At 36.1% G+C, this 12,384-nt stretch overlaps 1 protein-coding gene across 1 annotated transcript; it reads right to left on the bottom strand.

Annotated features, from left to right (window-relative positions):
* Positions 1–218: 218 nt before the first annotated feature.
* Positions 219–11,335, bottom strand: SEH1L (SEH1-like (S. cerevisiae); the record flags this gene model as incomplete). The annotated part of the gene is made up of 8 exons (XM_009584152.1): positions 219–991; positions 4,600–4,750; positions 5,394–5,551; positions 5,857–5,997; positions 7,070–7,168; positions 8,456–8,667; positions 10,077–10,223; positions 11,285–11,335. Coding segments are annotated over 8 exons (1,149 nt in total), but the record flags the coding sequence as incomplete, so codon positions are not given.
* Between the last annotated feature and the right edge of the window lie 1,049 nt (positions 11,336–12,384).

A 12,384-nucleotide genomic window follows, 5' to 3' on the forward strand; every position in this document is an offset into this window, starting at 1 on the left:
TCTCTGCAGACCTTCAACACACTCATGAGAAAAGTCAGAGCACACCCTGTGGCAGAAAAATGCAATACGCAACTGTGCATCCAGAATAGCACGACTTCACAAAAGCAAAGCTATGAGAATGGACACCTGAATCAAAAAAGCTCCTTAATCAGGAGCCTGTTTAAAAAAAAAAAAAAAAAAAAAGCAAGCCTATTACAAGAAAAAGCATACTAATACAGACCTTTTAGAATAAGTTTATTAGTCAACCACAATTATAAAATTTAAATATTTATACAGCAAGATGGAAAATTCTTAAGTAACCAAAAGCTCCAAACTATTTTGCTGCAGTATACACAGGAAGGGTGGTTTCTTTTACAAGTTGATCCAATATCATCCTTTAGTTACTCAACAACTTCTTGAAGGCATGTTTAATTTTGAGAATATATTTCACATTTGTCAGTGCAATATACAAAAAGAAAAAAAAAAATCAAGACCACATTAAACTGATTCCAAAAATAAAAGAAAAAAAAAAAAAGAAAAAATAGGACAGGCACATTGAAGTCAGCTACTCTGTAAATAGCTCGTGGCTAATACTGTTTGTATGTGATGCCATAGTTCAAAGGGTACAGATTAAAATGTTGCTTTGATACACAAACATAAATAACATGTCCCAAATGTTGTAGTTTGTTTTGCAAAACATGCATGAAGTCCCCAAACTTTTTAAAATCTTCTGTACGAGAGAAGAAATACAAAGGCAGCCAGAAATGGAAGCATTCACAAACACCAGAATAAGGCCCTTCAGAGTTTATTTAAAGTAACATGTTAAACCCCTTCATTCTCAGGTAATAGATTAAGAGGCCGAGATACGCATCGTCTGCGAGGGTGAGGATACTGGATGTTGGCAGTGTCAGCATCGCAAGAGTGCTCTATCAGAGGAGGAGGAGGAAGGAGCTGGGCATGACTGGACCATCTCGATCCAGCCCGTGGGGAATCCAGAGGGGGAAAGAAATACCTGAAACAATTAAGAAAGGAACAAAACACGAAAACAAAAAAACAAAACAAAACAAAAAAACAAAACAAAACAAGAAAAAGAGAAAGGTAGTAAATACAAGGAGAACCAAAGGGGAGAAAAGACATGCTGGAAAAAAAAAAAAAAAGGCTTTAGTATATCCATGCCAAAACCAATAGAACGTAATAGCAGAAATCAAGGCTTGTAATTCAAAACAAGACAAATCTGGAAACTGTTCTTTAAAGGAAAATAATACAGTCTTTTCCACTGGAATTCACAGAAAAGAATACCGTAATAATAATCCTAGTATACATTTTTACAGAAGAACAGATTGCTTTGGAAATCAAAAGGATGTTGTAGCACAGCTATTATTAACAGGCTTTCATTCTCCCAGAATTTCTGTGATTTGTTAACAGAGCTTTTAGTAACGCTTCATTTGCAACACAAGATATACATTAAATATTATGTAAGTACATTTTCTGCATATGCATCTAATTCAGATTAACTTCACAGCACTTCTAGAATAGACGTAAAAACATCATTGTTTTTACAATACTTTAAATTTAATAATATACATTTACAGAGAGTAACTGCTTTCAATGAAATACAATCTTTGTATGTATTTACATATTTCTGCAAAATCCTCAGAGTAAATTTAAGATTCCTGGTGAATGCAAGACTCAGAATTATGCCATTTCATGCCATTTTTCTGCTGGTTTTGTTAGAACTTACCCGTAATACTTGTGCATTTTAGTATAACTATATTAGATACCTACACAGGTTTTCTGTCTTGTTTACAGTTCCATGGATTTACAAAAAGGAACAGCTATATGATTAATGAAATTATGGGACAATTCACAACAAGCTGCATTTTGGTTTCCATCTTTGTATGGCTCAAGTGTTTGCGTTTTTTAGGATACTATGCTGAGAGAATTTTAGTTACTCCATGGAATTATTACCATAGGAATGTACAAGTAAATATCAGAAAAAGTACTTCTCTTAGTTAGGATGAAGAAAGTATGACAGTACTTACAAAATGTTTATTTGAAGTCATACCAAGTTATAAATGAAGCAATACCAAACTATTAAAAACTACCATCTGTACAATTGTCAAAACACAGTTTTCTGATTCCTTTAAAACTAACAGTTTCATATATTACAAAGCAGTGACAAACTTGTGATGTTTAGGAATCTTAATCAAATGCTGAACACTATGAAATGCAAAACAAATTAGTTATCAAACAATTTTAATGAAAATTATTTTAATGGTCACTTCCCTCCTCCCATCCCAATCAAGGACAAAAATTCTCATTTTTAGTCATGAACTAGTATTTTAATTTGACAAGCTTTAAAAAAAATGTTTTGATGGAAGTTTTTGGGTTTGGGTTGTTGGTTGGTTGTGGTTTTTTTCCAAACAAGAAGCCTCTCCAAGTATTTTTCTATCAGGAGTTCCAACAGTGTCAAACTGTGCGGGCTAGTACAAAAAACGTACACAACGTGTTTTAAAAAGGCTTTTTGAATAGCATTTAGTAGTTAGCAGGCTGCTGGTGTCTTGGGAGAGGTCAAACGACGTTGGGGAGGGGAAAAAGGAGTTCGTTTTCCATTCCTGTGTGCATGCAACAAGCAGCAAAACACCAAAGTTACTCCAGTTAGCTTGGTATCAGCTCTGCTTTCTGTTAAAAAGGACATAATACAAATGGAGAATGGAAATTGTATCATAAATCTAGACACACAATTACATCAACATAACAATATAGCCTTACTGACTTATTTTCCAACAATCTACATCATCTATTTTGATTACAAATCCAGTTTGGTGGTCGTGCTTTAACAAAGTTTTCCAGATCTGCCTATGCTTTATCTAAGTGTATAGACACTGAAACGTAGCACCTACAATCACAGACAAAATAAATTCTATGTAGCATACCAATTTAGTCAAATGTCAGTACATAAATCTTTATTTTAAGTGTTAATACACTAAAAAAAGTTAGCAACTGTGCTTATGCAATTCAAGCCAATGTGATTACAAAAGAAAACATGTAGTTAAGTGCATCTTTTTTTACAATAAGGCTCAATCCTAGGACAAGACACCATATATTTTGAAATTCCACAGCCACAGACTTAATTCTGTAACAAAACGTTAATTCCAAATTGGAGCCGAGAATAATTTGTTTTAAAAAAAAAAAAAAAAGAAAACTTTCAAAATACAGAGCAATGGAGGGAGTCTAAAATAACGCTAGAAGTTTCAGTTTCACAATGGCTTACTACCAACTTCAGGAAGAGGGGAAGAACCACCAACAGGGTAGGGTAGGGTAGTCCTGCTGGCAGCAGCACAGACTTAGCTGAGGAGACTGTGAAACCACACCTTATGCTAAAGAAGTATAAAATGGCCTATATCTCCCTACAGGGGCCCAAGCAAATACAGTTAAATAGGTTTGGATATCGCACTTCCAAGACAGGACTGCATTTCAGCATTTTTTTGCTACACTGTAAGCAGCACCTGGAACCAGATGACTAGTATAATTTTGGCCTCCTTTCTTGCTGGAGACTTGGCCCATTACCACCTCTCACTCTCCCATTTATCTTGTGAGGAAAACGTGAAAGCCCTTCTCTGTTCAACACAGCTAGGCATCTGGAAGCCAGAACTGCCATTCAGGATTGACTGCTGAAGGGGGGAGCGAAGCTGCTCTCCAAAAGCAAACTGTCACTGTACTTTACAGATGAGCATTTTAAACTGAAAAAAAGCCATATTAGTAGCTGTACATGGATGCAAATGGAGGCTATCCCAAGGCATTTTTAAAAAATAAAGGCGGCCACAAAACTTGGAAGCTGCTGCTATGGAATTTGGCCACATCTAGTGCTTACGTAGGACACATCCTGTAAAGTTGATTGTACACACTCCACCATACAAATGCAGGGCTCAGTGTATTTCTGGATTTTGGTGCACACAAATTAAAATGGTTTTCAGAAGAGGCAGTTAAATTACCTACTAAACAGCAATTATTACAGAATAAAAACATATCAGAGAAAGTAAATTAATCTGCAGTAAGAATGCCATATGAGGAAGATTAAAAAAACCCAAAACTTATTCAGTTGATATTACACCTGCAAAAATGCAAGTAAACTAACACTAGTATATGATTGTTGAAACCATACATTATGAAGTATCTTTTCCTCCTTCCTTTCTGCTACATTATCCCAGTGAAAAACAGAATTTGTTGCTGGTATTTTTGCTTCACTTTTAAACATGCATCTAAAACAGAAGGGCAGTTACACAGCAGTATGATGAAGTTTCTCCTTGTTTGAAACTACTTCAGAAAAGTTACTTTTAATCATGTGAAAGGACTAAAAGTGAAAATAGTTGTTTACATTGCTCATTTATACAGAATGATTCAGTATAACTTAGGTTTTGTTCATTTTCTTCTTAACACTGGCATAACAGACACCATCACAAAGCAAAACTAGAATAGCTTGTAGAAGTATATTCACGCAATAAATGACATTGCACTTCAAAAAAACATTATAAAACAAACATGAAAGCTAAGTGAAATTAAGAAGATTCAGAGAAGAGAGCATTTACTGAAATTCAATCTCTCTACCAATCAACCTACCTGCTGGCAGATGATCCATTTAGTGAATTCTGTAGACTTGTATTGGCTGAACCTAGAGAGGCATTAAAAATTCCCTGTTGAGAGCTACCATTCACTGGACTCCCGTTACCTTTCAGTATACCAGTACACTTCCAGTTGTCCATGTAATTAGCTGCAAATATAGATAAATAAAAACTGCTAGTTTTTCTCCTGAAGCTCAGCTTTTGATACAACTATGATGTTTCAACAGCTACACACCTGGTGTGAATTAGAATTGAACTTAAATACCAATATATAAATTCCAAACAGCTGAGGATCTGGCCCTTCAGCTGTCTGACATTCTCTGCCTATCCATGATTTAAAACTCAGTTTTGTTCAGTAGCAAGAATAAGTTTCCTTTATTAAAATACTGAGAAACAAATGAGAATGGATGAAGAAACTGCCACTGGTTTTTTTGTTGTTGCTTTTGGAAATTTAAACAGAAAAAAGCCAGTTTGCCTCAACATTGTGACTGAATGTAGTTTTTCTGGTTTTGGCAGCAGGCAAAGAGAGTAATGCAATACGTGTTAATTTTAAAAAGTACAACTTTACATAGCTCTAGTCTGGTGAAACAATTTGAGGATACAGTAACAACTATTCACAGCAGCCTAAATCATGCAGATGTTCCAGCACAGAAAGTTATGTAAACAGAAATATAAAAATCTATCATTCACAAATCTAAAATGAACTTTTACTCCAAAATTATTTTTTTAGTAAAATTCCCAAGTATATTCAGCATACTACAAAGCTAATGTGTTCCAGGTGGGTGACCTTACCCTTCCAGAGCCTAACGCAGCCATCATCACCAGAGGAGGCAAGCACTGTGCCTGTAATATTCCAGCTCACTCGCCACACCTGGGAGTTGTGATTATCAAACTGTGCCACAATATGAATTTCAAATTTTGTTAATCCTCCAGATGAAGTCAATTCTTTCCTGTGTAAGAGAAAAGCAACAGTTCTGCACATAACTGTTCAAAGGTCTGGGCTTGAACACGATGACAAAAAGAGAGGACTACATCTTTCAAGGAGCTTATCTAACTATTGTTACTAGATTAGGAGTATTAAGAGATATTCAGACAAAGTTATAGACTTGCTCACAACCTTGTCATCTTAAAAATCAGGCTGCTAAAAAACAATCCTGCATACATTAAGGTACTACTTTTGCTTCGCAGATACTATTTAAATAAGACTATATAGCATGCACCACATCATACTGAAGTACCTTCCTTTTAAGCTCACCTTAGAGGTTTTAGTGTGAAAATTCGTACATCTTTGGTTGCTACAGCTAAGATGTGGAAGGATCTTCCCAGATTTGGGGCAAATGCAATATCATGTACTGCATCTGTGACTGTCATCAGAGCTTCTGCTTTTGCGTATTTCCTGTACAGCATAAGAAATTAACCTTTAGTGCCATCAAAATTGACAGTGATGCAAATGATATAAACCAGACATAGTGGAACAGGGGAAAAGGGGTTAGTATGCATTATGAGACTTGCAAAAATAAAAATACTGTCTTAACATAAATTTAATTGTAAGTAATAATTACAAGCTGATTTCTTCAGAAATTGAATACATCAGATACAGTAACTACTAACAACAGTATGCTAAATCATACAACAAAGCAAGGATTCCAGTACAAAGAACATTTTTGTCTAGAGTTGGAAGAGGGACATAAAAAGATTCTTCCATTCACAAATCTAAAGGGAATTTGTATCTCAGTAACTTACTAAATTTTCTGTGCTTGTAAGCAGACCGCTACCTGCTTCCTTCGCTGTATGATAAACGTATTCCATTTTCTTACTTACCACCAGGTAAGTTACAAGAACTTTTCTGTATTGTTAATGAACAGAGAACATTGTCTGAAGCCAGGCATAAATCCACAAAACACCTTGGCTCCTTTCCCACACCAATCACCCTGAATGAAATACAAGTTCCCTGTCATCATTTAATTGAAAGTGGTTCTGCATACACTTCCTGGCCTTTTCTGGTTCTGAATTCTTAGCTGTACAAACTGAACTTTCACAGAACGCTAGTAATTCACAGGACTTTCTGTCATTATAAACATGCTTTTAAAAGCATTTTAGGGTCGCCTTGAACAACAGTGCCTAGTGCAACACAATTCAAATTTCAACTTTGTCCTATTAATTCCTTGTGCAAAATCAAGCATATAAATTAGTAGAAGCAGAAACAACAATTCTCCCTTTAAAATGCTGGTAAGAACACTGGCATTTCTGCATTGAGACAGAACAAAATTATCAACATAAATGTCTGTTAACATCTATTATCATTCTAAGGTCTCCCTCTCCTTTCCCATCCAATGGCTCCAAGACAGAATTAAGGTATTATTATTTACTACTACACTCCACATCTAATGACAGGAATAAAATAAAAGGCCATATATTAAAAACTACTTTAAGATTCCACAAATGTTATGTATTGTCATTTAGCATACCTGGTATTTTCGTTATATTCATAAATTTGAACCTTAGCCAATATATTTGGACTGTTGTCATCACTTCCTACAGCTATCATTGGAGAATGTGCTCGAGAGCTAAAAGGTGAAAACAAATAGTTATATTTACAAATGATTTCACAGAAAGTACACCAAGCCATTTTTTAAATTTCAGACACATTATCTATAAAGAAAACAAAACAATAGCAGAAAAAAAACTCACAAGGCAGGGGGGGAATCACAAGGAAACATAAGTAAGTGCTATTCAGAGTTACCGGTACAATCTCCATTCTGTTGTTTTGAATGCCCACTTTATACACCCACTAAGGAGAAATCATTAGGGAACATTATTTGGCTATTCAAGATGATGCTCCCAGAGAGTAGGATTGATTTTATATATGCATCTGCAGTCAAGTATTTGCCACAAGTTTCATGGCAGAGTCTGCATTCTTTGCAGTACTTTTAATGATCGATTTAGTGGGATTTCAATCAGGTTTTGGAAGATAGATTACAAAAGCTAAATGTAGATGAGTTCTAGTTTTTAAATCAACTTTTAACGCCATCTCATGCATTAAAGAGAAAGCCTGTACTCTAAACCTCCAGCACAGACTACAACTAATGAATAGAAGAATAACTGGATCAGCAGGACACAGACCACTCCTTCTGCGGGGAAAGCCATTAAGTGCTTCTGGACAAACAGAATCCAAAGCAATTCAGCCCTGAATGGTTTTTCCCTTCCTGTTATTGCTGGGGGAGGATGTGAGCTGGGAAGTGAAGGAGAACCTCTGCTTGTATGTGTTCTTCTGCGTGGGGACTACCCAACCAAATTCCTCTCTGATTCCTTCCTGTTCAAGAAGGTCAAGTATATCATTGAGCCCCTGAGAATACAACTAAAAGAACAACTCTTAGGCTTTGTATTTGTGCTAGCAAGACTCTTGTGGTTCCTAGTACTCTGTTGCACTGGCAAGGGTGCGTGTCCTTGTTAGAGTTGTCAAAATTATTACCTATTGCAACACCTTTCTTAAGGAAAGAAGAAAGAGACAGGAATTTCCCTTTATAAATACTTTCTCTTATGGAAATCCCAGTTAAGTTTTGTGGGATAAATAAAGAGCACTTCGTGGCTCTTTAGCTCATTACTTGCTACAAATAATTAAGCTGGGAATATTTCCTTATAGAGCACAGGAGGACTTTTTCTAACACTTCTCTGGCTCTGCCAGAGTTGCTTTATTAAAAGAAATGTTAGCAGCTTTCTTTCAGATGTGAGTAATGTACACTCAATCTTCTCCATGCATGTTTTAGGATTTATTCTACAGAATTTCAGAACTAACTCTTTGGATCTTCTGCTTAAACAGTCATAAAGCAAAACCTACTTTTTTAATAACATACCTTGAAGGATTCCAAGAAATACAACTGCAGCTCAGCTTACATGAGATTTCATGCTGCAGTGACCACTGACTGAGATTCATCACATCTGGAGCTTCATAAATCCTTACAACTCCATCTGCTGAACAGGTTGCTAACATAAGACCCATATGCTTGGGAGCAAACTTCACGTCTGTAACAGATGTCCTGCTGTCTACTAGAGTGGTCCTCTTTACCTGCAAAGAAAGGCAGAAATTCTTCAAGGAAATGCTAGAAGTTTCCATCAAAAATTTATTCGCTAAGGAAGGCTAATGAAAGTTTGAGAACCATTTCATAGGATCACTTACCTGTTCCATCAAGAACTAAAAAAAAAAAAAACTTTATACACCAATGAATTGGAGAAATGACGGATCATTGCACTGACGCAGTTTCAAGCATCAAGAGATATACTCACAGTGGTATCAAAGTTCTCATACCAAAAAGAGTTTAGATTATGCTCTTCAGAAAAAAAAAAACACGTAACGTAACCATAAAATACAAGAGTATTGGCCACAGGCAGTTTGAAACTGTCCATTCATACTAGTGACGATATTAACTGCGATGCCTAGCAACGCCGCTTTCTACTTTCAGTACTGCTAAAGTTTACCATGAAGCATTTTCCAACAGAACAAGTATTTCTGATAAGTGAATGGGTGAATACAGTAGACATTTGATAGGAAGATTAGCTAGGATGAAAGAGGAAAAAATTGTAAACATTTGTTTTTCAAGTTGTCTCCTCTCCTGACAAGAAAGTATGAGTTTGAGCTGAAAACTATGCATCACAACCGCCTCCTGCACACGGAAGTCAGCTTTCATACCCCACTGGGTGCCAAAGGTCCTGACAACCCAACTCTTCACAATTATGTATTTTAATGTTAGAAAACTTGAGTAGATAGTAGAAAACTGCAGATATTTTAGCAACCTAAACCAAAATTAAACATCAGAGGCGAGAATACTATACTGAGTTATGTAAGATTACACGTGAGGAATAGCTGCAAAACAATCTGTTTAGATCTAAAATTCCCTTGATGAAAAGCTACCCAGAAAATCCACTTCTGCGCAAACTATTTTCCCCCAAAACCTGATCTACTGTTTGAAAGTTGAGAAAGAACAGCATGAGACAGTTTCAAATGAGCTCCTGTCACAGAAGGAAAACCCCACAACTTTAATTCTACTGTAGATGGGAATTCATGTCTGCAAGTTGTTTGCCAGGGAACATCTTATTAAGAAACACCAATAGTAGTGACATTAACTGGCCTGAATGTTGCCATTTAGCTGTTTTCCCCAAATGCTTTAAAAATACTTACTCTATATTGGAATATTGCCATGAATTAACAAAACATGGACAAAATCAGGAATACTTTATATTAACAGAAGAAAACAGGGTGCTTTCTCTGTTTCAGGAATAGAAAATACGTTGCAAAACCAGAAATGTCCAGTAACTTGGTATTTAGAACAATTTTCATGTTCAGTCTTCTGTTTAATTCTGGAATTTAAACAGTTTAAAGCTTCACCCCATTATGATAAGCAAACAAATCAATGAGGCACAGTAAATCTGTTTATATAAGAACATATAGAAACTGTAATTAATATATTAAAGCCTCACCCAGTGACTCTGGCCTCGGAGTTTATCATTTGACTCTCCCACTATTTCTTCCCATACAGCTGCTGTTCTGTCAAAAGAGCAGGAAGCCAGGACCTGCCCAAATTCAGGATGGGCCCAGGTCACACGCCACACAGATCCACTATGTGTCTGCAAAAGAACACCAAAACACTATAGAGAAACATACTTATTGTATTAGTCCAAGCAATCATACATCCTCATGACTTTCTTCAGAAGCAGAAATTAATTCTAGGAAGTAGAAAGATTATTCCTTTGAAACTTGTGTTCTTTTATAAAGCTCAAAGTTACACAGCAACTGTTGCATTTGTTTATTCCTATAAGCTCTGCAAAGTTTTGTTGCTATTAGTTAATGGTTAAAAGGTAATTACTACAAGCGTATTTCAAGGCATTATTTATTACTCCTTAAGTTCCAAGCTAAGATTCTGCCTTGACACAAAAAGTACAGCTTTGTTTTCAATTTTCAGCCATTACCATGCTCATTTCTAGCTTGGCTGTACTTTTCCAAAGCATATGCAGAGCATTACTTATCTTCTTTTTCATATGAAACTCCTCTTTCATACCTAGTCAACCTAATGCTTCTTTTTTTAGAGGAGGGGAATTCAAAAGCTTCACTTGCATTTCCATTTACAGGGATTACTGTATTGTGGTCCTATTTAATACAAGTTTAAGGAGAATTCAGAAGCTGAATGCACTAATTATCCTGATGAAGCAGAGTCTCTATATGACACAGTCCTCAGAAAGGTTGGGGGGGGGGGGGAGGTCAGATGTTGTAACCTTTAATAGCCAAATCTCTTCCTCAATATGTTGGAACTTTAAATGGCCAAATCTTTTCCTTTTTTTTTTTTTTTTTTTTTTTTTTTTAAGTCTTACAATATGGAAGAAGGAAATACTCAATTAAAAATGAAGGTACTGTTTTCCAACTCCCTAAACACAGTTACTGCTATGTTTACTGATAACAAAGTCTGCCAGCATAACTAATACTGTAAGACTGCATGCTAGCCTCTGCTTTAAGTGAAAGGCATTAGAGATGTTTTATAAAAGCAGAGAAAAAGTATTTTACCATAAGAAATACAGGATCTACAACAAACCAAAAGCATTTCTACTCTACAAGTCAGTAAAAACTAAGTATGTTTCTTCAAAAACAAAGGAGAAATTATGGTTGTAACGGTGTAATTTTTATAAACACAAACCTTCCAGCTGGCAGTGCAATGCCAATCCCCATTTTCACTTTTGTCCCAGACCTATTGAGAAATCAAAATAGAATCATACATACAATTTGTATATAAAGCTTACTAAGTAGTACTAAAAAACACAGCCATTAAAAAACCATACATATAAACCACTAAACATTTTCATCTGGAAAACTCTACCCAGGTTAGTACAGAACTGCACTTCATTTGACCTTGAAAATATCCCTACTACAGGTAGGGAGAAGAGGCTGTATGAAGGTGTATGAGGCATATACTGTTGTATGAAGTCTATCTTTTTTAAACAATAAATTATTCATAGAAGACAAATTATTACAATTCTCAACAGTTCATTCACTCTGTTCCATGAGTACACTACTCAGTTTCGCTCTAGAGCCTGCGCGGTCCTCACCACGGCACGCGCTCAGACCTGGTCACAAAACCCTGATGTGGCTCCTAGCAATCACCCCAAAGACAGAGCAGGACAGCAAAAAGAAAATCAAGCTAGTGGGGGAATAGATCTTGTTTCCGTTTCTAATATTTCTGTCTTGATTTATAACCACAGGCAAGTCACTTAACCTTCCTTTGTCTTGATTTCCCATACATCTTTACCATCTTTATTACATTTTTTCTGAAAAATTGTGAAGGAACTCATGAAGGTAACTAGATGAAAGACACCTCTAGAAGCCTGGCATCCACTGCTGTTTGTCACTATGTAATTTCACTGAAAGTCACCTCACTTCTGCCATTCTGGATCTCGAATACAACCTTTGTTGTTATCATCACAGCCCAACTTCATGACTTCTCCCTGACTGCTGTTCTGCAGGGCCCCCCTAGTGAGAACGGGACCTACACCACATGTACCACTGCTGTTTTGCAAGTGTTGTAAAACTCTGGTTAGAGTAAAACTTCTTAGGACAGTCTCATAAAGGATACTGTTATGATTGGAAAGTAACGTTACATTGCTAAAGAACGTAAGTTTTGAGTTCCACCTACCTCTTGGCCTCTTTCTTAAGAACATCCTTTTTAGGCTGCAAGTTTTACGTAGTCCAGACCTGGCACCGTTTTGGCTTACTTTTGGGGGGACTTTTTTTTTTTTTGGG

The sequence above is a fragment of the Fulmarus glacialis genome, unplaced genomic scaffold (assembly GCF_000690835.1).
Source record: "Fulmarus glacialis isolate BGI_N327 unplaced genomic scaffold, ASM69083v1 scaffold628, whole genome shotgun sequence".
Taxonomy (NCBI): Eukaryota; Metazoa; Chordata; class Aves; order Procellariiformes; family Procellariidae; genus Fulmarus; species Fulmarus glacialis.